The 27,876-nt window shown below is 43.2% G+C and overlaps 1 protein-coding gene across 1 annotated transcript; it reads right to left on the bottom strand.

The window, feature by feature from the left end:
- Nucleotides 1–16,861: 16,861 nt before the first annotated feature.
- DRD2 (dopamine receptor D2) lies at nt 16,862–27,516 on the bottom strand. Its single transcript, XM_009513490.2, has 7 exons — nt 27,199–27,516; nt 24,133–24,242; nt 23,454–23,590; nt 22,582–22,772; nt 21,620–21,706; nt 20,627–20,966; nt 16,862–20,058 (listed from the first exon to the last, which is right to left on the bottom strand). Exons 1-7 carry the CDS (start codon nt 27,478–27,480, stop codon nt 19,865–19,867), a joined length of 1,341 nt encoding a protein of 446 aa, XP_009511785.1. The 5' UTR covers nt 27,481–27,516; the 3' UTR covers nt 16,862–19,864.
- Between the last annotated feature and the right edge of the window lie 360 nt (nt 27,517–27,876).

The following is a 27,876-nucleotide window of genomic DNA, read 5'->3' on the forward strand; positions in this document are numbered from 1 at the left end:
CCTTACTGCTGCCCTTTGCATTGTGTTGAAGCTACCACTGATATGATTCCTGCGAGCTCTTTCTGAAGCCACCCCATGCTCTGTTAATTCACTGATGTGTAATTTGGGCATACTGAGCCAGCTGCCTGCATTCGATTTCCACTGCTTCTGTCCAAGAGCTCCCATGGGGAAATGGCCAGGATGTGACTTCTAACGCATAAGGTTCTCGACAAACACCACACAAATAAATTCAGTAAAGAGTAAATGTGTCAACAGAACAAAGGAATGGTCTTACTGCATCTCACATTCTTACCAGAGGGCTGACAGCTACGACTGCTATTGATTTCTTAAGTTCTGTCTGCCTTCTTAGTGCTGTATCTGACTACAAACAATTTTTCACTTGAGAAATTTACAGCCTAACCAACAGAAAGTGAGCAACTGGGGATTTGTCGTGTGTTGTATGAAGCAATACAATTTATGATGAAAAATTGGTTTGCAGGATAGATGGTTTTATCACAATCAAAATGCTTTGTGGACATTTCAGTAAAAAGTTTAGGTCTTCTGTGGGGAACTCTTCACAGTAAAATGTTTTGAAAAGAAATCTTTCCATTTGTATTTGTTTTGTACTGATCAAACATGAAATATTTTTCTTTCAATACTATTGGATTCAAAATAATACTCAATGTAAATTGACAGTGCTCTGGCATTTTTCTGATCTGAAATGAAAGCAAATATCACAACTGAAATTTCTTCTGGCTGGCCAGAACTGGCCTCTGAAGTCTTTTTGACACAAGTGCCATAAGGCAGCTATGAATCTTGCGGGACAGCAGGATTGGTCATAAGGCTTATTTGGGGGGAAAAAAGGAAGTGACATATCACTTACGAAGAGGAATCACCAGAGCGGACTTGTATCTCACTGATTCTACATCCTTGCAAGATTTCAATTTCTTCCAGAAAAGTGCTGTAGAAAGTGTCTGGCTTGAGGAGGGTTAATATTAATGTATGACTAGCATGAACCAAGGGACAAGTCTCATGATCCTCCTAGGAACTGGGTTAGAGGAAGGGATTGGAAAGTCATGGCTATTACCTCGTCCCCTCTCCAAAACTGGGAAAAAAAATTGTGTAAGGAATAAATTGTTCTCCAAACTAAGGACTATCATCACTCGCAAGTACATGATTTATGGTTCTCCAACAGTTCTGCAATTTATCCTTCCTAATTCACTGATCAAAACGGCTCTTTGGGAAGTAGCATTAAAAGAAAAAGGACAGTCTTGTATACAGAGAAACACAGTCTTTCTGGGGGAAAAAAAATCCCAGTCGATCTCACTGCAGCAGATCTCTCTTCATCTTCTGCTGGTCTTTGGAATTTCTCTTACTGTGTTGTTTGGTTTTGGTTGGTGGTTTTGGGTTTGGTTTTTTTTTTGGTGAGGGATTAGCCTCTGTGGTGGAGAGCAGATGCTGAAGTCAGGTTGTGCTGTGTGCTGAGCAGCACTGGGCACCTGCACATCGCTTCCTGCCCTGAGGCAACTTTGGCCTAAACAGACAACACAGAAGTATGGGAGAAGGCAACATCAATTATTCCTGCTAGGAGGGGAAACTACTCATATGAAGAAGGTTTTCCTCTTTGGCTGTCCTTTTTATTTACAGCTGTGTCAATCAGTTGCTCCTTTCTTTTAGCTTGAAAGAAAAGTGCATACTTTGGTATTCACTGCAGCCCTAGGAAGTTCAGAGACAGGATACAGCCTCACAATTGGCACGTCGCAACAGCTAGAATGAAGTCTCTAGGATTTCAAGGTTTCCCAACTTTTTAATCCAGGTCCAGCCCCAGGAAGCTGTCTTCCCAACATCCCATCATCATCTTGTGTTTCATTTGTGAAGTCATTCATAACAAAGGACAGAAGAATGAAGGTTTCAGAGTTTCTTGCCCTTCAGATCATTCAGTTTTACAGCATGGCCTGGTAGGAGGAGAGTCCGCAGTGGGAGAGGCTGAGGGAAAGAAAAATCTTTCCCCAGGTAACAGGTATCTGAATTAATTCAATGTAAGCAGGTGGATGTGATGCTGTGGGAAGGAATCAGAGACTTCTAGTTCCATCTCTGCATGAATCCATCCCTAGTGTTACCTGCATGCCCAGTCACATCTCACTTGCAGAATGATCTCTTCTATTGGTATGAATCTGGTCATAAATCATACGGTCATAGCACAGCATCATTCAAATTACACCTCTTGTGAGGGATCCCATCTGTCTGCTTGTAAACACACACTGCTTTTCTTCTCTCTTGTGTCTGTTTCTCTCTTTTTGTTGTTAAAAATTACCTTCATTAAAACTCAGACTCCTTAATTTTTGTCCTGTCTCCACCCTCATGTAAGACCTCAGCTCTTTCAGCTGATGCAAATTTGTCTGAAAGCTGACCCTTTCTTTCCCTGCTGTCTCCAAATTGCTTGACATACTTCATCACATAAATGGCTTTTCAGAGACTGTGTGTGAGACGCTTCTGTGCGCTTCTACCCAGACAGCTTTGGACTAAGCAGCGTTCAACTCTGTAGGCAAAAGCGTTCTACTGTTTTGCTCAGTTTTCTAAAGCACTGTATTTTCAAAACAGAAACCTTTGGAAGTCACTACTTCCTTCTGAGTGTGTTTCCACTGTTTGCTTCTCTAAGTGGCTTTCTCTCAGCAGTGGGAACCAAAGTGGGAAAGCTCCTGCTTCCCAGCGGCTACAATTTGTGTTTGGCAGCACTGGAATTATGTTGATATGGAATTAAATTAAAATTAAAATAATCCAACATTTTGGAGGAAAATAGATCTGAATAATTACAGCTTGGGAAAAAATGTCTATTTTTAGCAGAAATGCTTGGTTTTTTCCATGGCCTCTTAGGTGTGGAGGAGCAAGATGTTTCTGACAGCAATGATATGAATGTAGGAGGGGGTGATTTTAATGAAAGAAGAAATAGTGAATTCTATGTGTTTCTTGTTACAAGGAGGTTGTTGTAGGAACTGTACTGTATCAGACGTCAGTGTAAGACATGCCTTACTCCCTTCACAGGCTTATCATGGCCTGACATAATTAATCCTGTTCTGGCTGCTCTCCTTCCTGACTATCCAGCGCTTACCTGTGCTACTTCCCAGCTTTAGAGGGAGTATTTTCATCCTCTCCCTTTGAAATAAAACTCTGTATCCTTTCAAAAAACAGCTCTCCACCCAGTTCTATCAGCATGCAGGTGTGAGCTAACTTCCATTACAGTAATAGGAAAAAGTGCCTGACTGCGTATCAAGGAGCACTTGCTGGGGATGAAACGCCTAGTAGGAGAAAACAGCAAGTCTGACATCTTTTGATCCTTTCATCAGTTGCTACTTTCCTTTATTCAGGCTTAGAGCATGGCATGAAACCCTTCTCTTCTGCAATTTGCTACTTGCCTAGTTATAACACCTCTTTCTCTTATTTTGGGGGAAAAAAATAAAAAACCCAACCCAAACCACAACCCAACAATGACTGCTTCTAAAGCTTGACAATACTTCACATTGTGATAGCCCCAGAGAGGCCTGAGTCCAACAGCATGGATGCAGTCTGGCAAGGAGGTACCATGTTCAGACTCTCACTTTGGCAATTTAGTCCTCCGCTCCTCGCGCTCTCTCTGGCCTTGGGAAAAGTCTTTTGTGCCTAGGCAAGACTCCAGAAGAAAGATTTATACCCCTGCTATAACGAGCAACATAGGCTACCTCAGGTGTTCAGAATCATAAAGCTGCTTCTCAGCTGAAGCTGCCTTGTGTTTGGGGACATCAGCAGCTGACGGAGCTGTGCTGGGGACATTTGCCATATGCAGGGCAAGGACGCTGTGCAAGAGAAGCCCCCGGGCCTAGCCTGCCTCATCTAAAGAAAACAGCTTCTTCTGCACCTCTGACTGGAGTTGGGCTAAGATCCCAGAAATGCTGAAACACCAGAGGAATGGTCCCATTAGAGATTCCATGAGAAAGCCTTGCAAAAAACAAAAGTTGCCTCATGAATGAAGCCAGAGAAGCATGTGTGCTCTTTCTACAGTGAGACCACTTTATTTGTCAATAAACTGGATCAGCAAGCAGTTAGAGGTGATCACCTAACCTGGTTACAGTTATCTCTTGGTAGGATGCAGAGTAAGAGGATGCAGCTGCCACCTGCTTCAGTAAAAATGAAGGCCAGGATGAAAGCTGAGAAGATTGATGACAACTGGAGTTAATGGCTGGAGTAGCTGGGAGCATTAAACTGAGAGAAAGACATTGCCTCTCTTGACCTGAATCCAAAAGGCTGATTGCAATTGCAGCACTGCTTCCATGCACAGTACTGCACATCTTCCATCTCATTCAGCAAAAACTTGCAAATGCTTTCTCTCATGTCTAGGTTGCAGCCTCTCCTAGCCCAGCAGACCCTGCTTGCTGTTTATGCCAAATTCTGGCCTAAAAAACACTTGCTGAAGCAGAGGACAGGAAAAGAAAAGGGGGGAAAGAAACAGAACCCCAAACAAATAAAAACAACAGTGTGCCCAGGTAGCCACCAGCCCCCGGGCTTGTGTCAGCACTGGTGTGGCCAGCGGGAGCCGGGCAGGGATGGGGCCCCTGTGCTCGGCCCTGGGGAGGCCCCACCTCGAATGCCGGGCTCAGGTTTGGGCCCCTCGGGACAAGAAGGGCCTGGAGGGGCTGGAGCGTGTCCAGAGAAGGGCAGCGGGGCTGGGGCAGGGTCTGGAGCACAAGTGTGCTGGGGGGCGGCTGAGGGGGCTGGGGGGGTTTAGCCTGGAGAAGGGGGGGCTGAGGGGAGCCCTTCTCGCTCTCTGCAGCTGCCTGAGAGGGGCTGGAGTGAGGGGGGGGCTGGTCTCTGCTCCCCAGTTACTGGTGATAGAATGAGAGGAAACAGCGTCAAGCTGCATCAGGGGAGGTTTAGGTTGGATATTAGGAAAAATGTCTTTACTGAAAGAGCGGTCAGGCCCTGGCACAGGCTGCCCAGAGAGGTGGGGGAGTCACCGTCCCTGGAGGTATTTAAAAGACGTGCAGACGCGGCACTTCAGGGCATGGTTTAGGAACCATGGTTGTGCTGGGTTGATGGTTGGACTTGATGGTCCTAGAGGTCTTTTCCAACCTTAATGATTCTATGAAAAAAACTACAACACATCTGGCTTGTTGTTAGGATTTTGGAGAAAAAGGGCTCGTCCCTCAGTTTGGACATGTGTCTTGTTCTGTCTTCAGAGTAAACAGTATGAAATAATGGAAGAAGGAGACACAGCCATCCTGTACAAACCTCCTTTTGGGGTCTTAATCTATAAGAATTCTCTCCTCTTTAGAGTACTTCTAGCCCAACAGGTTAGCTGAAGAAATCAAGGATGATGTTTTTACTCAAAGTAAATAGTTTTTTTTCTGGCAATGATTGGTTCTAGCAAAACCAGTGTTTTGAATACATCTGGAAGGAACCCTGAGGATGGCATCCTGTCTTCTGCATAAAACCATCCCCTAAACACAGTTCTCTAACTTGTCCTTAAAAACTATCAGTTAGAGATCACTTCCAAGAGCAATTCTTTCCACTTCACTGTTGTTACAGAATTAAAAAAAAAAAGTAGTGACCTGGAGTTTAATCTATATCTTCCTTGCTGTAGTTTAAATAAGGATGTAAAAAAATTGCACCTAAAAATAAGTCAGTTCCAACTAGAAGTATACAAAACGTTATCATTTTTGTGTTAGGAAGCTCTGGATTGGATCATGGGTCATGCTCTTGCATAGGTGATTTACATATAGAATAAAATCCTACGAGAATAGAATCAATCACACAATGATGTAGAGAGGCATTTGCTCATTGTATCTGTGTTGAAAAGCTGTGTTCTGTTTGGTTAGCAGGAAAGACTGCTGATGCTTTGTGAGTCACGAAGTACTGCTGCGTTTAATGAATGGTTCTGCTTTTGCAAGGACATGACGCAGTAGCTTTCCTTTAAGCAAGCCTCTCAGATTTACCCAGTGGAGTTGGAATTTGTGATATGAGTTACCAGAGTGGGGTTTTGGGTCCCAAACCTGCAAATGTGCAACCATTTAATTAACCTGTATTTATGCTTAGCTTAAGTTAACCAATTTCCACAAGGGATCAGTGGGAAGAGCTTAACTCTGATTTTATTACAACTCCCTTCTGTCTAACACTACTTACTAAGGGGGACGTGTGTGAACTCCTGGAATAAATATCCTCAAGGTTTTTTGCTCTATTGCCTGCAATATTTCTAGAAGACAAATACTCCTTTAAGACATACTGAGTTGCATGGGTATAATTCAGTTAACAGTGGCAATTTGTGAATCACAAATCTAACATGCAGCCATAATGAACTACCATTTATTTAATGAGTAAGTGCTTCATTTCTGTTTTTAAAAAATATGGTTTGAAAAATGAAAAATCAAGGAGATAAAAGACCAAAGTCATCCAATGGACAGAAAGCTCAGCCAGCCCCCACAGAAACATGACTTAATTCTCCATCCTAGAAATACGTGGTAACTGTGCTTCTGAATTAAAACAAAAACAAAAAACAACCTTACTAGTTAGAAAATATCACGTTAAAGATTCCATCTCCATCTGGAGCAATCATAGAGAGGCAGATTAGGTCACTGTCAACAATAAAAAGGTACAGTAATTAGCTGCAATAAAGGATAAAATGAGCCTTTGCTGCTGTTAATTCTGTGGTACAGTGCCATTACTTTAGAAAAAAAGAAACATTATGGATACTGATAGAATTTAGCTTCGACAGAATTTAAGTTTCAAGCATATCTGGACTTGTTCCATGGCACTTTTACTGCTCTTCCACACAAGCTCCTTTCTCAGTAAGGCAGAGGAGTGTTCTCCTTATCACCATGAAGATTTTATTGCTATTCTTTCGACAAACTTTTCTCTCTGCTCCAAGCAGGAAAAAAAAAAAAATCCTTATAAGGAGTTCAGAAAATTAATTTTTCTTTTTGGAAAAGACTCCAGTCTGCCAAAAGATTTTTCAGAGACTAATCTGCCTTTATTTTGAAAAAAAATATTTGTTGTCTAATGCCCAGCATGATTTCTCCCAGGAGAGCTGAGTAGGCCTGTTTGCTGGCCAGTATGTTGCTCCTTTTGACTGAACACAGTTGTGTTCTGTTTACGGCTCATCCCTAGAGACTCTAGTGAATGCAGGGAAATGTCGCAGGACATGAACCCACTGAGACATTTTTAAAAAGTAACAGGGAGAAAAACAACAACTACCACCATCAGATAAACAACAGATTAAAAGAGAGAAAAGGTGGAACGCATCCAAATCTGGTGAGGTTCTTGGAAAAGAGGTGTTTTCAACGTCATTTTCATGTTAACAAGACGTTCAGGATGCCAAGACACCTCACACTGCTGAAGGGCTGGGTTAAATGGGCATTTCACAAGACTAATTGGGTAAACATATCCATACAGTAGCAACAGAGGAAACCCACTTTAGCCTTTGCATCTAAGCTGGGGAGCTTTTATTAATTTAGAAGCGAATGGCTGTGCACGCTAACAGAAGTTGACATTCCCTCCCCAGCTTAGTACAGCTCTATTTGGCCTTTTTACCTAGCACGATCAGTTTGCCAAATGAAGGTTGCTTGTGACCTCCTGCTGCCCTTGAGAGTCTGCTGTGTACTGTAGCTGCTCAGTGAGTCCCGCAGTGCGTTTACCTTGAGAACAGCTCTATGGTGCTTACTACTTCATCTCCTCAACTGTGTGTTAGGGCCCAGCCAGGACACTGAGGAAGGAAGGGACACAGTACGTTAGCACAGCTCTTACCTTGTGTCTAGTATCCAGACATAGAGCGCTTCTCAGGTGGAAAATATACTGTATCCTCTGTGGTTCAGCTGGCTCAGCCAAGCATCCCTTCTACAGAAAGACCACAGGCTTGCTGTTCAACAGCAATGGGCATGTGAAACATGTATCTGAGTACCAATTTGAAGCGAGGTTTGATCCAGAGAATGTCATTACTCAAGGGAAGAGGGAATCAGGTGAGGAAGCTGAGTGCACTGGTTTCCAGGGTTTTAGAGTGAGTAGGGGCTGTAAGATCAGCTCATCTAACAGCAAGTTACCCAGATTTTCTCTATTAAATCCAAAGGCTTCAGGTAGACCTTTAAAACATTTCCAAAGACACTGATGCCCAAATCATGCAGGGTCTGTCAGACAAATGTCTCGGGCATCCTCTCTTTTGCATCCTTTGTTTCTTTCTGGCCAGAGGAGGTCTTGAATTCAAGTTTATCTTCAGGCACCCTTGAGGCCTGCAGAAGCTGAGGTGATGGCTGCAGGTCCTTGCTTTCTGCCTTTATGGCCTAAAATGCTATTCTTTGTCTTAAAATTTCTACCCTGGCACAGAAAGACAATGCATTAAGAAAAAAGAGCAGGAATTTAAGTTGCCTTTTCCTCTGGAATAGCTCCTTATTATGGTGACCCTGGTTTGGGGCAGGAGGAAGGCCATTCATAGCTAAAGTTAGAAGCACTTATTTCATACGGGTCAACAGCTCTACAAATATTTGCAAATCACCATCAAGTTCCTGGACTGTCATCCCTGAAGTGGTTATGTTCACAACAGAGCAGTAACAGTATACATACATCATAATCAGTCACTGATAAATATACTTAGTCACAACCCAAATCTTTCCAAAAGCTGTTGGTTTTGAAGGCATCAGTGTGTTGTGATTTGCGGTGTGTGGATAAGGCTGGTCTCAACTCCGACAGGAAAGACTGACAGTCTGGAGACAGGAACGTGGTGAGACAGTGATGTGGACAGACAATAACTACCACCACCACCCATTCCTCTAGAGCCAAAGACTCAAGTGAACTACACAGCAGGAAGAAACAGTTCTGGCCTCTTCAAACTGTGCTCTTGCTTGGTGTCCAACCCCCTCTCTAATGTCTGGAGGATAATCACCACAGTGATGAGACTTGAACTGCCTATGGCCAAGTTTAGCTGAGTCCTTGACGCTCGTGCTGCAGCTCCACTTTCAGTGCTGGCATTCAGCTGCCAGATACGTGCTCTGAACACCCGGAGGTAACAGAGTGACTGACGCTTGCTATGATTCATTACTATGGGTGCCAGTTTCTACAGTCCTACTCTGAGTCTGTCCTGGGAGCGGGTGCACGTGCTGGAGCATTGAATCTTGCAGCCCACCAGCAGAGACCAGGCTAATTGCAATAATTAATTTTTTTGGCTCCAATTGGGTTTCATGGGCCACGGCAGCTAGGCATAATTGATAAATTGCCTCTTTTATGCAGTATTGATCCAGGCTGGGAGAAAATACAGCCTTAAACCAAGCAAACAAAACAGATGCTTAAGATTGCCAGCTTTGCTGCTTGAACCTTGATATCAAGTGAACTGTGCTCTAGGTATATCAGCCTGAGCAGCACGGGCTAAATAGCAAAGATTAGTTTCTTGGGAATTGGAGCTGCACTCTGATTTCAGGAAGAAATCTGCTTCTATAGATAGCTTTGTCTTTTCTACTCAAATTTTGATGGGGATTTTTTGATCCTAAAACTGATAGGGGACTTGAGGAGGGAAATGATTCCCAAATGAGTGTTTTTATTGCATATATTTCAGCTCATCTCCCCTTCAAGCGCTCCATGCTGAAGGATTCACATCTTCAGTTTTCAGCAGAGATTAAAAGGCTTAAAATAGTGTATGGGGAAGGGTGCCACAGTGGGCCAAGGCAGACTTTGGAGAGAATTAGTGAAAGAGGTCAGGAACAGGGGTGTCTGGGTGACATGCCAAAAGCACGGAGCATGCAGGGAGTTCAGGCAAGTGCATTAGATGAGGTAATTTCAGACTCTTTGCCTAGGAGGATGTGTCTGCTCTTTTCTGCATGCTGTGAAGAGCAAAATGCCTTCTCCCATTTCTGATAGCAGATATCATGTGTGCCTTGTGTTCATTAATCATCAGTCATGTCTAAAATTTATCCCTGCACTGGCCAGCTGTCCCTCATGTGAGGCTTGTTCGTGCATTCATTCTACCTTTCTTTTCTCTGTATGTGCCAAACCTTCCTGTAAGCGTTCAGGCTGTGCTCTCGGGTCTCCTGATGGGATTCTCTGGGCTCGCCTCTTAGGGTGGGACTGTGCTTACACTGTCAGCGGGGGATGAGTTCTCGATCTGTTTGTTTAGGACTCACAGCTCCCTTTCTTCTCCTCAGTGATTTTTCTCTTGGCTCACTGCATCCGCCAGCCAGAGACCAGAGGTTTCTCTGCAGACAGAGGTCTGGAGTCCAGACTGACCAGGGGTCTGGCAGGTTCTGCCACTGCAACACTGTTTTTCTGGGCACTGACTGGCAGCTCCTTCGAGGGTGAAATCTTCCCTATTGGAATTTACTTGAAGACTTTCTGCTTTGAGGAATAATCAAAGGAGGAGGGATTTCCTGCAAAGGTCTAAATGACCACAGGGACTGTGTTTCGCTTGGTTTTGCTCAGGCCAGGGCTGTCGGTTTCTTCCACTGTTAGTCTTCTAAAAGCCAAACAAAAAGGGGAGAAAACCTAAAATGTTTTCTACACGGATCCCAAAAGAAACAAGTAAAAGCCGTTGTACCACTGGTTGTCCTCCTGCAGCGTGGACTCCGTCACCATGCGTGGTGTACAAACACAGGGCTGTCTCCCTTCTGGGCCATGGCTTGGCCTAAGTGTGTTTGTAGACAGAGGTGAAAATTTCAAATCCACTTTATTATGCCTAAAACATAAGCATGATTTCATACTTTTGGGGAACACATAGGGTGAAAAGACGGCTGGAGGACAAGTCTTATTGCAAAAATACCTTTTCTGCTTAGGAATTAACCTGTCCAGCATGCTTGTGCACATACACACAAGCATACAATTAGCTCCTCCTCTTGCAGGCAGCAAATATACTTCCTAAGGCTCTGCTCTCACCTCTAGCATGAGGACGTGCCAGGATGAACCCCCTGTGAATGGGGGTGCCCTGCCCCACTGCTGGTGCCACTTTGGTGGAAGTGCAGTGATTGATACTGCAGGGTGACAGGTTTGCTCAAAGGCATTGGTTTTAAATAGCTGTTTCCAAGCACCTTGCTTTATTCCGACAGCCTTTCTCTGTCAGACTGGCTGGGCAAAGAAGAGTGTCTCAAAATTAGTCTGCTTTGTGGAAAACTTCCCTTGGTTTTTTGGGTGTTCTTGTTTTGGTTTGTTTTAATTAAGAAGGTAGAATTTGCTAGCATTTTCGCTTTCACTGATCTCTCTGAAACATGTTTCGGTTCCTAGTATTTCACTCTCTGTAATCTTGAGTGATTCTGGTTTCATCTTTGAAGTAATCTACTGTACTTGTTTATCAAAAATGCAATCAGACATGTTTCTTATAAGATGCCCTGAGAACTGCCACATAGACCTGAATATTTCCCTTAATAGCTGGGCTCAGACACCCAGGCATATCTCCATGGCTAAACCAGGTTACCATGCATTAGCTGAGCTTCAGTAAATCACTCTTTGCATAATCTTAACTCATAGCAAGTGCAAGGTAGGCATGTTGATGTAAACCCTGCTGTAGTTGTATCTGCTCAAGCAGGGGTTTGGACAAGATGATCTCCAGAGGTCCCTTCCAACCCCTACCAGTCTGTGATTCTGTGTGATTCTGTAAACATAACGAAGGAATGTAACCTAGGGCATTTTACTGTACATCTGCCACCAGCAGAGAATATGCACTAACTCAATTACCGTAGCACAGTAAATTGCCAAGCCACAATAATTCAGTCACAAATCTGCGTCCCTAGGTTAATTTGGTGTGACTTTTGCATCTAGACTCCAGCCTTCATATATATTGCAGAAGCTGATTCCCTGTTGCTCTGCACTGGTACTGTCATTTATAGCAAAACAGAGTGCAAAGTGGGTGTACAGTGCTACAAAGGCATAAACATTTTTCCTGATGTCTCTGCTTTTAGCCAGCCTACTCATTAGATCTAGATTCTGTAGCCCATTTCCAAACTCACGAATTTTGGGTTGGGTCAAACTGTTTCATTCTGTACCATTATCTCTACTATTCCCTGCTGGTGAACCCAGCCCACAGACCATAGGGAGGTAGAAGCAGTAGTTCAGTTCTTTAACATCAACTCCATGTGTCATTGAATCATCTCATGCAATGGATTTAATCCAGGTCAGACATGGGCACGTAAGTATGTTTTTAACCTATCGCCAGAGCACACGACACCATATTTATGTCAGCTTCAAACCAGACATTGACTGTCCTGTTCTGTGAGTGAAGTCATTCTCATGCCATTACATTGCAGGTCTCTTTAAAGAAACCATAGCAGCTGCTGTGCAGTCTTGCTGTATTTTTCTAGCAAGCTAGAATTATTATGCCAAATCAAAGTCACTTTTAGTTTTTATTAAAGCTGTCCCAGAAGGAGGGAAGTATTCTGAGAGAGATGTAGAGGCATATTTGTTTAGACTAGCACTGACTGTCCATTTCTTCACACAGACAAGCTCTCAACTCATAACCTGTCTCATTCCAGCACATTTTCAGCTCCTGGGCTTTCCTCTGTAGCCTTGTACATTTTCCAGCTTACGGTTTGACAGAGTTCTTTGAGCTCATGCTCACGAGATCTGCACAGAGTTTGTCTTTGTTGCTGTTTGCTCCTGTGTTGCTGTTATTATTTGGAGACAAGATTACACTTCTTGCTAATGTTAATTTTTTATTTTCTTGCTTTTTCCCACGGTCTGAAAAGCAAAACAACTTCATGCCTGCATTATTAAATAAATATTAACAATGGTTATTATGGGATGTTTGATGCAGTTACAAAGCCTGAGGTTATGACCCAATTGTTTCCCAAGTGAGGTTTGTAGCCCTTTACATCTGGTCTGCACGCAATTGAAAGGGGTTTATGTAGTGGTTAAACCACAGATGAATGCAGATAGGAAGCAGAGATCTCCATGAGGACACTCTTCTGCTGCTGATTTTTTTCCCCCACGTGCAGTAGTCGCTATTAAAAGCCCACAATATCAGCCTCTGGTTTTGTTCCAGTGATGCTGAAGTCTGTTTATGAGCATAAAGAAACAGTGCAGCATTTCACATTGAACAGGACATCTGTGTGTGCCAGGTTCACGAAGGTGGTGATGTCTGCCAGTGAGGAATCAGGCCCTGACCATGCCTCAATCAAGTCGTCTTCTGCTGCCTGTCTTAGATGCAATATGTCCCACAGGAAAAAGGACCTGGGTGGTGCCTGGATGCTCTGTCCTCTGGCTACACTGAGATCACAGGTACAGGTTGATACGGCTCCCTGTCCCCTGCTTGTTCAGAGCCTGGGGCCTGTTTATTTTGAAAAGCAGCATGACTTGCTGTGGTTAGGAATCTGTCATACCTTAAGATATTCCCTGTCCCACATCTCTCTGTGGGACAGGCTCCAGGTGAAAGGGTGGTACGGCATCTTTCCCCAGCCCCATGATGAGCTAGGCACAGGACACTGGCTCAAAATGGGCTAAAGGCAGCCATTCCAGTGGGGCCGGGCAGCGCAGACCCTCCGGCATGCTGGGGAGAAGCTGAAGCAAGGAAGATGCTGCTGAAATATGTGTGTGTGTGCAGTGATGGAGGGGAGGGGGCAGAAGCCTTGTGGTGTGGGCACAGGGCTTGCTGGAGTGGGAAACCAGTGTGTTGCTGAAGAGTCATGGTTTCAAGCTCACTCTCCCCACTGATTTCTGTGTTAGGCAGGAGACCTGCAGACCCCTGCCCGTCTGGGCTTCTCACAGTTAGAGCTGATGAATCTCTCACGTCTGAGACAGGGCAGCGGGCCTGAGAGGCTGATTTACCTCATCTACTCTATGTTGAGGAGACTCTCCAGTGAAGTGATAGCAGCTGAATTCCACAGTCGCTCTGTAGAGCCTATTTTAATCAGCTGCCTGTGTATTTGTGGCTTCCGTTTTGCTTTACTTTGATAAAACTTGCTGCTAATGTACAGCATGTCGTATTCCTGCTGCATGTTACAGACTCCCCTAGCAGTGTGTTAATATCTTTCTAACAGCTTGGTTAAAAACAGGAGTGATGGCTTCTAATGTAGAGCATGCACAAAACCTATGTGCTGTTTGCTTGCTTCCCTTCACTAAGTCTGGCATAAAATCCTGAAGCTGAGATTTAAGTGATGTAATCTTTACAGTCTCATCAAAGCTATGGATACAGTTGATTGCATGCAGCAGGGAAGCAACGCTAAGCTTGGTTAAATGTGCTCACTTGTTTTCATTATCCCACTTTTTTTCACGGGCCCAGCATGGCAGCTTGGGAGTGCAGAATGTTTTCCCTCATTTAAAGGGCCTGGCTTTTGCTTTGCTTCCTAAGTCTCTTTAAATGCAATTCTAGGCCTGTTAATTATTCATTACGGCTTAATTATATTTGGTCCAGCATCATCACTCACTCTTTGGTGAAGAAAGTTGTTATTTATGAGTCAAAAGCTATTATGAAGCAGACAGTCTGGTATCATCAGGAAGACAGGAGTTGGGGGAAAAGTTTTAATTATTAAAAGAAGCTTTGATTAGAGAGAGTGAGTTAATTTAACATGTGCAACTGGTTTTCTCTCTCTTTTTTTTTTTTTTTCTTTTTTTGCTAGATGTGCAGAAGAACTCCTATCCATTGATCTGTCAGGCTTGATCTGAAATTATAGGGCTTGCTCAAATGCCCCAGGAGACGGACAGATCAGTTCTGTTTTATTTCTTTTGAATGGTGTGAACAGTGCTTGCTGGCAGTGGTTGCTGGGGTTGTTTTGTAGTCCATAGGCTCAGAAAGAAAATTCTGTTGTAAGGGAGTACCTCCTGGTAGCTGGCCTTTTATCCTGACAGGCTGGGTCTAGACATGCTAAAAACAAGCTGGTGTGTGTCCTGTTGTTTCATCTTGGAATATAATTTATTCTGTTGTCTTAGGGTGTGGGGGTCATTTGAGCACCTAATTTTCTGTCAGTCACGGTGGCATTGAGTTGGATCATACAGCAAGGAGAGTTAAGCATCACCTGAACTTTGGAGATTCTGGTTACTGTACAAGTTGAAGACTTCAGGACAGGGATTATTTTTCTGTTCTGTGTTGGTTCAAAACTGAGTAGACCAAGACATTTTGTTCATGCCAAGGATCCAAAATGCCATTAAAATGAAATTTCAGTTTGTTAGTTCTTGGGGATAGATAGTTTTCTATCTTAGGAGTAGGGAGGATCTTTTTTTTTTCTTTTGTCTTTTTCTTCTTTTGTTTTGTATGAAGAAAATAATCTCGGAGAGGACTATCCGTGAACCCCAGTTGTGTGGCAGCCTAAGCTGAGGTTTTACTAGTGTGCTGACTAAGCCTGGCTGAGGTTCACCTGCATGTATTGGATTAGTTCTTGCATAAATACAAAACATTTCAGAGAGTATCCTGAGGAAACAGTGCACAGTAAGTGCAACGTAAATGCAAATGTTCCTAAATGAAGTAATGAGGTTCTCCAGCATAAAAGTCAAATGAAACATAGAAGGAAGAAAATTCCATGTGACTACCTACTTAACCTTGGCATAAGTTACTGTGTTGGTTTTGGCAGCACTGCCAGCCCCAAGCAGTGTCTTCACCGAAACCTTTTATGCAAGACCAGGTAATAGAGGTGGACAGCTGAAATACTCCCACAGATGTGAATTCTTACATTAGGTGTTCTCAGCCAAGTGAAGTCCGAAATTACTCTTTTGGGGCATATGAATTTCTGCATAAGACACAGCATTAAAAATATTGTACTTATCATACAAATTGCCTGCAGTGCCATGGTGGTCTGACAGCTTCTGTTTATTTTCTCCATGCAGAGAGACTTTGAGTTTGTAGATCCCACACAACTGTTGATTGTTTGTTGCCAACCAAACTCATACAGGTTGGTGCTTAAGTTTGACTCATAGATTTGTTTTCCTAAGCTTTTATAGCTCAGGTAGACAAACGGAGTCCCAGTGAGAGCAGTGGCTTTCAGTCCCCATCTTGAACCTGTACTGCTATGGACCAGATGTGAATGGGTACTGCCAAAAAGTAAATACAGGCAGCTGTTGTGACACCAGAAGTACCAGCATGACTGCTCTTGGCCTGTTACTTATCTGTTTTTCATCCCTTCCTCCTCCAAATCCTCCCCAGTCTGCTTCTGTTTAGAAGAGAAGAGAGATGGACAAATTTAAGAACATTTTCTTTTCTGTCTGCATCCTTCTGCACCCTTTTTTTCCCATGTCTGATTCTCCTAGCTTCAGTCTAGACAAAAGGTAGAATTCCTAAGGATAGGATAGACTAGGATAGGGGAGAAAAAGAAAAAAATGCAACTGATCCGAAAAGCAAGTCAGAAAAAATACCAGATATCCTCTGAGGGCCATCTTTTTCTGTTATGTGTTTCTACGACGCATAGCATAAATGTAGGTCCCTAGAGTCTGATCCCTTACAGCTAAACACCATTGGTGCTGCTTCTGGCAAAAAGAAAGAAATAAGCGTATAACATCAGGGTAGCTTGTGCAAGTCTATTTAATTACAGTGCTGCATGAAGACATTTGTTGGTGTCACATGTATTTGTGATGGGTATTATACATTCCTGACTCTTCAGGGAGTCATGTTTTCACTGGAGATTTTCACCACAGAGGTAGTGGCTTTTTCTTCTGTTTTCCTTTTTATTTCAGCAGGATTTAATAAGCTGGTTAGACCTACTGTAATTAGTTTACTCTTCAATCAGGAGGATAAACAGTATCATGACTGTAGTGGGAGCAAGCAGGCAAGCGCCAAACACAGTGCAGGCAGAATTCACTAGCTTCTTAATTAAAACCTGTTCATGGGGTGCAGAGAGCCACATGGGCTTCAGCAAGCTGTGAATCACAGGGAAGAAAAGCAGGAACAGGAAAACTCAATAAGCAGAACTAAAGCTTCAATTACAAATAATGAATCACAAAATAGGGACTATAGCAAGGGTTGTAAGTTCTTCAGGAGTGAAGAAATGAAATCTCACTAGTGTGTTTTTATGTGTTTTTAAAAATATATCAGCACCCTTACCATCATCAGCATGTCCTGCAATCTGAAGTTCTTGGGAAAGCAGTATTTTTTCCAGCGTGGAAGTAACAGACTCAGATATGTGGGCAAGAGTCCTCAGAGTCCTGTATGATGCAACTGACTCCTCGTAATTTTCAGAAGTTTCTACAAACAGCTTCCATCACAGCTATGGGCTGGTTGTCATTGTGCCAGGTGCTGTACAAACAGATTGCAAAGATTGTCCTTGCTCTTGGCATTAGTTTATTCTTTGTAAAGCCAGAGGTGATGATATATCTCGGTCCTCTCTCGAAAAGAGTTATGAAGGCCTGATTCATGGGTGCTGTAATTTCTTGTCTTTAAGTGTAGATGTGTTGTGGGAAAGGAAAACCTGCTGCAGAGGAGATGAACAGACGTGGCATTACCACCTTTCCAAGGGCAGTGGGGATACAGATATTCCCACAAGATACCTTTAAGTCTGGAGTGTTAGGAATGAGTGGCTTAATATGTCATTGCGATGAATGTAGGCTGCAGGTAATTTCTCCCAACAAATACTTAATCCCCAGGAAATTACACCTGGTTCTTTTAGTCCAAGTTAGAAAATGTATGAAGGACATAGGCCCTTTTTCAGCAGCTCTTTTCCTCCACGATGTTTTGGAAGAGTTTTTTCATCTAGTAGTTCAGGTGAGTTGAGCTATAAGGTTCTGCATCTAGATTCAGAAACAAAATTTTTGAAAGAGGTACACAGTACTGAAGATGATGATTTTGTCCTTGGTTAACACTGAAAACAAAATAAAATTATGGCACAAAGTTAAGACATTATTCACATAGTCCTCGTTTTGAGGACTCACACCAGGTTTTAGTACAGAGCAAGTATCACCTATGGCAACTTCCATATGCGTATTATTTTCTATTTTGATTGAGCTCCCCACCTGTTAATTCACTAAGTCAAATGGCACCTTTCTGCTTTGCGATTGTAAATATGTTAGAAAATTGAGCGGTATCTTGTTATCATTTTTCCACCAAATAACCTACTGACTTTACATTATTCTTTGAATCTTTTAATTAATACTAGTCTGAGTTGATTCCTATCACCGAGTGAACTTGCTTCGTTAAAATCGGGAGGAAAAAGAAAAAGAGCAGATAATGTGTGCCTGAGATCTCTTGAGTTAGTGTTTCCAATTTTCTGATTAAAAAAGGATTGGAAACTTTCCTGTGCTTCTGTAAGAAGTGTTTTTTCCCTTGCCTATAATCCTATTAAGGTACAAAGTACAAAGGTTCCCTAGCTGTGCATTACGATGCTAAGACAGAAGGGTGACTGGCCCCATCTTCCATATTCATAACATTTTGGTCTGACAGCATCATGCAACACCTGTTTCACATATGTCAACAAAATGCTCTGATGAGCACGTACCCTCTTATTCAGTTAATACATAGGACCTACAGCAGGTGACTAGAACTTTGGACCCTGCCTGTGCATACGGCTATTGTAATCATCTAGATGTCCGGATCCTACATTAATTTCTAGCCAGATCTTTTTCCGTGTAATTTTATCCATCTTACTATATTTTATTTACAGAGATATTACAAAATCTATTGTAAACTGAGTACAATTCCTAACTACAGTGTGGATTTGTCAATGCCAGAGTCAGCATGATGAAATTATGCTGTTATGGGTTTTCAATTGTTTTCATCCATGAAAGATACCAGAGGGGAAGGTATACTGGAAACATCCAGCTTTTCCAGAGTCCAACTTGGACACAGGAGCTGGTCCAGCTAGGGACTTCCTTGGGGTTTATTCTGGCTTTTCCAAAACACACATTTTTACCTAGTTTACTCTTATTTTGAATTAGGCACAATGTTATCCTGCGCTCTCTCTACTGAGAGACATAGGCAAATAATATCTGAGGTGGTCCTTGGCTTCGTGGTGCCCTGAAGTTAGGTGAGAAGAACTGGACCTAACTTAGCTGACTTGTTCAAGATCACATCTGAGACAGCCATGGCTGCAGATGCCTCACCTGGCACACTGTCTTCATGTTTCTACATTCACCACACTAACGCTTCTCACCTAGTTTTGTAACTTCTTGTAAGAGACTGGAGATGAAATGCTGGTGGGCAGAAATAGCTGCTGGGCTGGCTGATGATAGATGATAGTTGGTGTCCTGTTTGATCTGAACGTATACCATGCAATACAAGGTATCACTTCTTTAGTTTCTCTCCATCTATTTTTTGGCTTCGGCTTCTGTTCAATTCATCCTATTTATTCATATTTATACTGATGTAGTGGTCCCACATGAGGCTTATGCTCCCCTTCTTCCTTCTGCCCATTGCTTGTAGGCCCACATTGTTGCAGGGATTGGTTTTGTAGGAGGCAGAACCATCTTAGCCCATTTGGGGACCTCTTAAAGTTTTTTTCTCAAGGCTTCAGCAGTTTAATATTGGGCAAGTCAGCTCAAGGTGAAGGCAAAGCTATTGCACGGACTTTCCGCAAGCTCTGTCTGGCTTCTATTGCAAAGCAGAAAAGATGGTCTTGTCTTTGGTGAGAACTGTATCAATGACATAACACGCAAGCCAGTAGCGGCAGTGACCTATCGCTACCTTCACATGGCTCTGCGACTGTCTGTGTTTAATGCACTCAAGGGTAGATGGCCACAGGCAAGAATCAAGTGAGTGTGTCTTGATTTTTGCTTCCACTTTAAACACAGTGTGAGGGTAGCTCTGAAAAGTGCCCTTGGGATTGGTGTCCCAGAGTCTGAAGGTCACCTCGAGGGATGAGACAACCTCCCACATGAAAGTCCTCATTACATCCCCACCAAGAGGCGCGTGGGCATGGCACTGTTGTAACACTGTGAGCCTCGTGCGCAATACAAGAGCTCAAGACCTGCCCGTCTGTGTGCATGAATGGCATTGGTTTCTTTTTTCTCATTCTTAAAAATGTGGTTGCTGTTTTTACTTTTAGCAGTGGAGGATCTTCATGAAAGCCTTGCGAAATTCAATGTTGAACGTGGTGTAAATAATTGGGTTGACAGCACTGTTGACATATCCAAGCCACGTAAAGGCGCTGTACATAGCTGGGGGGATGTTGCAATCGCAGTGCATGTTCAGGATGTGAGTGATGAAGAATGGGAGCCAGCAGATGATGAAAACACCTGGGGGAAAGGAAAGAGACAGATTTTGATTGCTGAAAGTTGGACAAATTTTGAGGCTATGAGAACAGTAAGGTTCTTTTGGGTGTAAAGGAAAATGTTTCCTTGAGAAATAAGCCCTTTGTCTGTTAAGTCTCAGTCTATATTCTGAGTATCCAGGTACTAAAGAACTTCTTTGCTGATGTAATCAGACCAGTTACATCAAAGAATCTGCCCTTTCGAGATGCCAGTTCCTTGCTGAGCTATACTGCCTTTTGTATTCTATGGAAAGTCCATGAACTAGCTCTCCTGGCCATGCACCCAGCTGCCTTTTGGCAGTCCAAACACCCCACAGGTAGACAGACAGCTTTCTGAGCCTTTTGTACAGTGCTGTCAACTGTTCCTAGCCGGGAAAGAGGTAGCCTTCTTATTGGCAGCCTCTTGCCTACTTATCCTCTTACATATCCAGTAAAAAATATTTCTGTGGAGCCCTGGAAAAAGTCTACACTGGGCGTTCAGACTGGCTACCCTAATTCTGGGTAGCTATTGGTTTTGTGCAGAAATGCAAGAGGAAGCCAATGCGCACTCTCACCGAGTACAATGGCTAGCATCTGAGTGGCTTTCTTTTCCTTCTGTTGCGATAGTTTCCTCCTGCTCACAGTCTTGAGAGAGATCCTTGTCTTGCCATTGGGCATAGACTGGATCTCAAAGACCTTGGCTGTGTGGGGGGTTTCTTTGGCATGTCCGTTCTTCTCGACTTTCCCAGGGCTGTCCAACGGTGCCTGCAGGGTTGAGTTGGTGCCCTGATTAGAAGCAACTGGCACAACCAACTGATGGTTACTTGGTGCTGCTGGTTTGATGGTGGTTTTCTCAGGGGGACTGGTACTGGACACCATCTCCATTTCCATCTCTTCTATGTGACTCTCCGCCTCCTGGACAAGAATCAAATGTCCACAACACAAAGACAGATAAATATACAGAGAGGAGCAATGAACATTCCTTACAGAGTGAAGCGGGATGACGTTGAAGAACAATCATTCCCTCTTCTCCCCCCCTACATTTTTGGAAGATGCTTGGAGTAAGGGCTGTAAAGTGTTTGCAGATAAGAATACTTTGGGGTAGGCGGGATCAACAGAACTGCAGTGAATGACTCTCCTTTATTGCACAAAGAGGTTAAGAAATGGGAGAGACACTGTCTCCACTCCCCATATATTTTATTTAGGTTTTCAGAATATAAATAAATAAAACCAGAATCAACAAGCAAAACCCAACAAAGCCAAAGCAGCCCAAGACTTAAAATAAATAACAGAGAGGAGAAGAAAATCCAAGACACAAAATGTTAAAATGTCATGGCTTTTATAGCTGATCTTTAGGTGAGCTTAGTCTGGCTTTTGGAGCTCTATGATCTTAAACCCCCTGCTTCACTCTAAGGAATGGGAAGAATATTTAAATTTTGAGATTGAATGGTAACCTTTGTTCTTAGTTTATTTTTCTCCCACCCTACATAAATTCATTTTGCGTCCTGAGAGGAGATAAGGGGAAAGCTAAATGCTCTGGAAAGCTACCACTTCTCTTTAACACTCACCACTTTGCGTTTATTAACTTGGAAACTCCCATTGGACTTCACAATAACTGTGCAGAGCTTGACGTCTTCTGGATGAGTGCATTTGTCCTAAGGGGCAAGCACCAGCTCAGAGGTTACACAAGCAGATAATAATTGGGAAGGGAAGCTGGTAAGGGAGGCATGTGGAAGTACAAACACAGGGCATGAAGCAGAAATTAATATGTGACTAAGGTGCTAAGAATGATGCAAGACTACTCTGAAGAAGCAGTAATGGAGGCAAGTATCCCTGTGCTTTTCACCAAAGGTAGGAAACCACAAAGATCTGCTTATGCTCCAGTCTCTCCCTGTCTCGCTGCCTCCTGTGCTTGACGTGACACTGGCCTCTGAGGCAATGCAGTTTGGAGTAGTGCCTCTGGGATCATACATTCCTACTGGTTGTTCTGCACGTGCTGCGAGAGTAGTGTTTTGACAGCAGTCTCAAACTTAACATGCTCAGCTGGACTCCACCTATATATATATCTCGTGCTTTCAGAGGCTTTTTTCACTGCAGAGGTATCATTACCAGTGTTGTAGTTTGCACCCCACCCACCCAAACAATTTCCATTTAACTTCTTTGTCACAACAGCAGGACTGATTCAGAAAATAGTATAGCCGGTAGTCTTGGGTACCCCAACCCAAACTCAGCAGAGACAAAGGACACGCAGTCTGGTCAATGAAGCAGCTCCTAAGGCAACAGATCTGCTGGTGAAGCATCCCCTGAGATCCAGGAAGGCCTGTGAAGCAGCAGCCAGTGGCCTGACAATCCAGAGTGTGCAACTGAGACTCCAGAACGGCACAGGACACAGCATTCACCTTTATGATCCACTTTTTCACCTAGTCCAGCCAGAGTCATTTGGGGAGAGGAGGAAGAGCTTTGGAGAACGAAGCGGAGCAGGAAGGGAAAAGGACAGATACTGCTGAGAACAGGGCAGAGGTTTAGTTACCTTTAGTGGGGCTTGTGTGCCTGAGTCCACTCTGTGACTGCTGCGTTTGGTGTTGACACGCTTCCGGCGCTTCCGGAGCACTATGTAAATCTGCACATACACCAGCAGGGTGACAATGAAGGGAACGTAGAAGGAGACGATGGAGGAATACACAACAAAGGCAGGATTGGCAATGATGCACTCATTCTCATCTGGAAGACAAAAAGTTTCAGGCTTGTTGTGCCCACTGTTAGGAGGTAGCACCAGCTTCCCTTTCTCTCTCCTTCTTTCAGGAGATGTAGAGATACCCAGAGAGCGAGCGGTTCGGGTTCTAGGGGGGACCACCATGTCAGCTAGAAGCACTACAGAACAGCAAACTCCCCTTGGGTCATAGGGAGTCACAGACGGACCCAGAGTCCCTGGCTATTGCTTGCCTTATAACTAAAACCTGCCGATCCTATGCTGTATACAGTCCAGTCTTCCTATGAAACTGATGGCTGAACAGCCAGTTCTTTTCTCTCCTGTCTCAGTGAAGCTATTTCTCCCATGATTTTCCTTTTCACAAGTTTTAGTATAAGAGGGATTTTGATTTTGTAGTGGACAAATCTTAATGTAACATTGACGAGTGTCATGTAAACTTCTACATAACCTCAGTCCTGATGCATCTAAAACACTGGTCTGGAACAGCAAGAGGTGAAATAGGTCCAGAAGCAGCTGACAGAAATAGCCTGGGATGACACCGGGAGAGGACACCTGAAACAGGGATGGATACATCCCAATAAACCTAAAACCTGATCCCCATGTTTATTCCTGACTTGTAACAGAAGACTACCTGGGGACCCAGTAAAACCAGGAAGATGCCAATAGCCAGCTGCAGGTGGCGTAACACTCACCTGTGTTGTTGAGGCCAAAGAGGAGTGGGCAGGAGATGGCAAATGAAAGCACCCAGACCACAGCAATCATGACCGTGACCCTGCGCTTCGAGCTGTAGCGGGTATTATACAGCATTGGCATTGCTACTGCTGTGTACCTGCAGTGTGAAGACACAAACCCAGTCTATTGTTATTCTTCCAAGTCTATTGTTATTCTTCCAGTGCTGACAATCTTTCTGGGAAACTACACCTAGTTACTGTGTCTGAAAGGCTAGTCCAGCAAGAGAATATAGGGCAAATATGGTTTCACAAATCTCCAAGATGTCTGTGTTCCCTGTTTTGGAAGCCATGAGGCTGGAGTCAGCATAGCATAGCATTTTTCTTCCACTCTCTCTGAGCTACTGCCTTCCCACTAATGTCTGCTCCATCATTCAAGTATATAATCAGAAGGACTGAACTAATGGGGGCATGTACAGACAATTCCATTTACATTCTCAAGACCAGTGTTTCTATGTCTGCTTCTGATGGAATCCCTGCTCAGACCTCATTTAGGTCCTCTAAATTGATCTTCAAAAGATGTCAACAACACTAGCTCTCACCATTTTCAAGTGTCTGAGTCACAGGTAAAATTAGACCATCTAAAGACGGCTGTGACTTGCTACTACAGTTTTGACACGACTTGCTGCTGTGGAGCTCTCACCTGTCAATGCTGATGGCACAGAGGTTGAGGATACTGGCAGTACACATCATAACATCAAGGGTTACAAAGATATCACAGTGGATCCGACTAAACCTCCACTCACCAACCACCTGCAAAGAGAGAGAATAAGGTCAGGAAAAGAATTCACTGAGGATATGATATTGAGAGGGTCTAAAGGAGGACTTTCCACGAAGCTATAGACACTTGCTGTAGCTGGAGTTCTGCTGGTTCAAAAGGGATCAAAATTTTGTTTAAAGAAGTTCCAGCTGTAATCAGGTCACATGCAATCAGTCACATGCTCTGTCAAGTAGGATTGTTTGCTATTGAGTGCTTTGGAGGACTTCGTCCTGTCTAGTCTAAAGGTCTCAAATGATGACACGGCCACAAAGGAAGTACTCTGCTCCATCTGCTCCATTCTTTAGAGCCTTCCCCTGAGGGCTGGTGTGATTTTGTCCTTCCTAATTCCATCCTGTTACTCTCTATTGAGTTGGGCAGCCCAAACAGCAAACACAAACCTGGGCTCATATTCCAGTGACGTAAGGGTGTGCAAGTCTCCTCAAAGTCAGAGTGAACAATGCAGGAGCTTAAACAGGTCTCTGAAGCATTACAAAGAATGATTAGGAAGGAAATGCATTAATTTGATAGCCCAAGCACCTCTAATTGTACTTACAGCTTTTTATTAGGCACTTTTTTGCAATTATACCTAGCAAAGGTCAGTGGTAGAGAAGAAGGAGCTTGCTTTCATTTGCTAGCTTAAAAAATTGGGGCAGAAATCCCTCTTTTTTTTTTTATGAACGAAATTAATTTAATTCAGAGTGAAGTCTTTGACACACTATATGTTGTGATAAAGACAAAGAACTAATGATAACACTTCCAGTTACCAGTAGCCTTTTTCTCTTCACTTATCTTGCTATTGAAATTGAACTTTGCCAATTAAGTTTAATAGCAATTATTAGGGCTGCTGTATTTGACATGTGATGAAAAATGTATATTTCCCTCTAATAAAAATAGAGTCCTACTGCATTTGGAAATAGAATGAATAAGATATCTATTCTTCAGTTATTTCTGCTCTGATATACATAACCATAGGCAGCATAAAGAAGGAAGAAAGAATGACTGCATTGAAGCCTGAGTGACAGATGAATACTCAGTGATTAAAAAAGTACTTAAGAGACAGTTACATCAGTAACTTTGATGAGAATTTGCTTAAAGGCAAAGGTTTCCAGCCAGATATAAGCCTCTGCAATATCAGTTTCCTGAATGCATAGTTTTCCGTTTATGGGAGATGCTGTAAATTGCAGCAGTTCTTTCTCTTAATGCTTTCATTTATGTAGGAGAAGCCTCAGAAATTTGGAGGTAGAAGATTTATTTGCATTGAGGCTGATTTTTAAATGGAATTTCCTTTTGACATCCATTTTTGCCCAAGCTTGTGACGCAAGGCCTAAAAAAAATGAAGGTATTTACAGGCCAAAGGGTTCTGGCCACTTTTGATTTCAGACTGCAGACCCAGAGAGGGACCACAGTGTGCCTAACCCATGTCAGCCCAATGGCTCCTTCTGTCCACAAGTATTTGTCATGGGTTTTGTTGCTTCAAGCTAGCAGTAGGTTTAGCAGAGTGTGGATAAGAGCAGCAAGGGCAAAAGTCAATTGAAAAAAAAAAAAGGTATTGCTGAGATGTAGTGTCCTGATTGTCCTACTTGGAAGACTAAGGAAGCTGAGGTTCCTGACCCACTCCATGCACACATGAGCTCAGAAAGGGGAAAGCATCTTGTGTCACTTATGCTTTATTATTCCACATTAAAATAAGAAGCATTTGAGAGACCCTTGTACCTGGGCCTAAGAGAGCAAGAGCTTCTCACAGCATAAGCACCTGCTTAAAATGGGTTGTCACAAAACAGGAATATAATGGAGGAGAGTAACTAGTCCCAGAGGCATTGACTACAGTCACAACCAGCCTGTGTTCATCTTAATAAGCTTTAGCAGATGCATGATGCTTTACATTTTTAAAGTGCCATGAAAACAATAATTAACTAGAGTGATAATTAGTATTGTGGTTTCTCAACAGCCTATGTCATGTCAGAGGGTTTGTTTGCTCTGCATTAATACTTAATGGGCTAATTGATTGTGGCTTGTTCCCCTGCTCTCCTCTCTGTTTTATCATTTTCTTTCATAAACAAGTGCCTGAAAATTATATAGTATATAATTTTATAGTTTCAATGTCGTTTCAAACTCATGCTTTCTCACTGCTGTTCATTCTCTCATGGTTGTGATTGCCACCAGCATGCCAGCTGTCAGCTGACTAAAGAACATGGGCATCCCAGCCAAGGGTTCCAAGGGAGAGGGGCTGTGTATCATCTCTTATTCTTTCCTCAGAGAGGAATTTCTTTTTTTCAGGCTATTTATTGTTGCAAGAGTCATTTTCCACCATGTAAACAGGTGGCAGCCTTGGGAGTACTTGATTTTCACAAACCTCAGTGCCACTCAAATATGGCGCTCTGTGCAGAAGCATAGACGTCTTTCGTACCAAAGTGATGTGCTGACAGCAGCAATGTGAAAACTAGCTCACTTGTGATTCTCTTCCTCTCATATTTGTGACATAAAAGCTCTGGATTTACATCCTCCTTCTACAGTTGCCTGCTCTTACTACTGTAATCCTTCAGAAATAGGGTTTTGATTACTATTTGATGCTATTTATCAGTGTGACACCCATGATGTTGTTGCAGATTCATTCTTATGCTTGGGAACGAACAGTTCAGCCATGTAGTTTTGAAGACAAAATTTGGGTCCTTTCACTCTTGACCACTCTATTTCCAAGGCAGATTTTCAATGCAATTTGATTGTAATTTAGCCCTCTGAACAGCAGTGTATTATTGAAGTCACCCTGTCATCTGGTATCGTGTCTATTTCCTGGAAAAATCTGACCAACTGTTATGAAATTAAAACCACTTTTGTTCTGGGAAATTGAGGAGGTGTTGAAATAGCTGATGTCCAGGCTGCTAAACCTTCCCTCTCTCTACACATTCACCAGAAACAGTCAGTACTGCAAAAGAAAACGGGGTCACCTACCTCCAGATAGACCACCCAAGGCATGACCAGAGTTGCTACCAAGAGATCTGCCACTGCCAAACTCACGATCAGGTAATTAGTGGTAGTCTGAAGGGCTTTTTCCCTGGATACAGCCATACACACCAGCACATTGCCAAAAACAATGACAAAGATGAGGAGGGTGAGCAGCATGGCATAGTAGTTATACTGAGGCTTCTGGTCTGCACTGGACTCATTGAGTGGCTTGCTCCAGTTCCTGTCACCGATGTCACCGTTGTACCAAGAGAGGTTTAGGGGATCCATGGAGGTAAAAGTGCCAGGTTCCAGCTGCACCCTGACACAAAGATGTTGAAAAGACAGTCAAAGGCCAACATGTAAAATAAAAATAAAACAATTACAGATGTGGTTCCTCACCCTTGGGATTCTCTGGAGCCTGTTCCTCCTACCCTGAATTCCTGTGTGCAAATGGTTGACTGACTGGAAATGCAATGAAGACCCAGGTGGGAGGCTGAACTGATGGTCAGATACCTAGGCAGGGATTCAAGAAGTTAATTTCTATTTCCAGTTCATCCTCCAGATTTCTGTCGGCAGGGGTATTAGTTACTCTAGGTTACAGCTGATTCAGGCAGAGTGCCTGGGATTCTTGTGTCGGTTCCCCTGGCATTCCCTAACCACTAATTGCTTCATGTTAGGTGTGTA

Source organism: Phalacrocorax carbo, chromosome 21 (genome assembly GCF_963921805.1).
Source record: "Phalacrocorax carbo chromosome 21, bPhaCar2.1, whole genome shotgun sequence".
NCBI classification, from domain to species: Eukaryota; Metazoa; Chordata; class Aves; order Suliformes; family Phalacrocoracidae; genus Phalacrocorax; species Phalacrocorax carbo.

Bases quoted from the DNA above. Each gene is read 5' to 3' on its own strand.
- DRD2 (XM_009513490.2), bottom strand. From the start codon at position 27,480: ATGGATCCCCTAAACCTCTCTTGGTACAACGGTGACATCGGTGACAGG. The intron at 21,707-22,581 runs GTAACTAAACCT...CTTGCCCCTTAG, and splicing joins GCACACAAGCCCCACTAAAG to GACAAATGCACTCATCCAGA. The intron at 20,059-20,626 runs GTGAGAGTGCGC...CCTTTCCCCCAG, and splicing joins GATGCTAGCCATTGTACTCG to GTGTTTTCATCATCTGCTGG.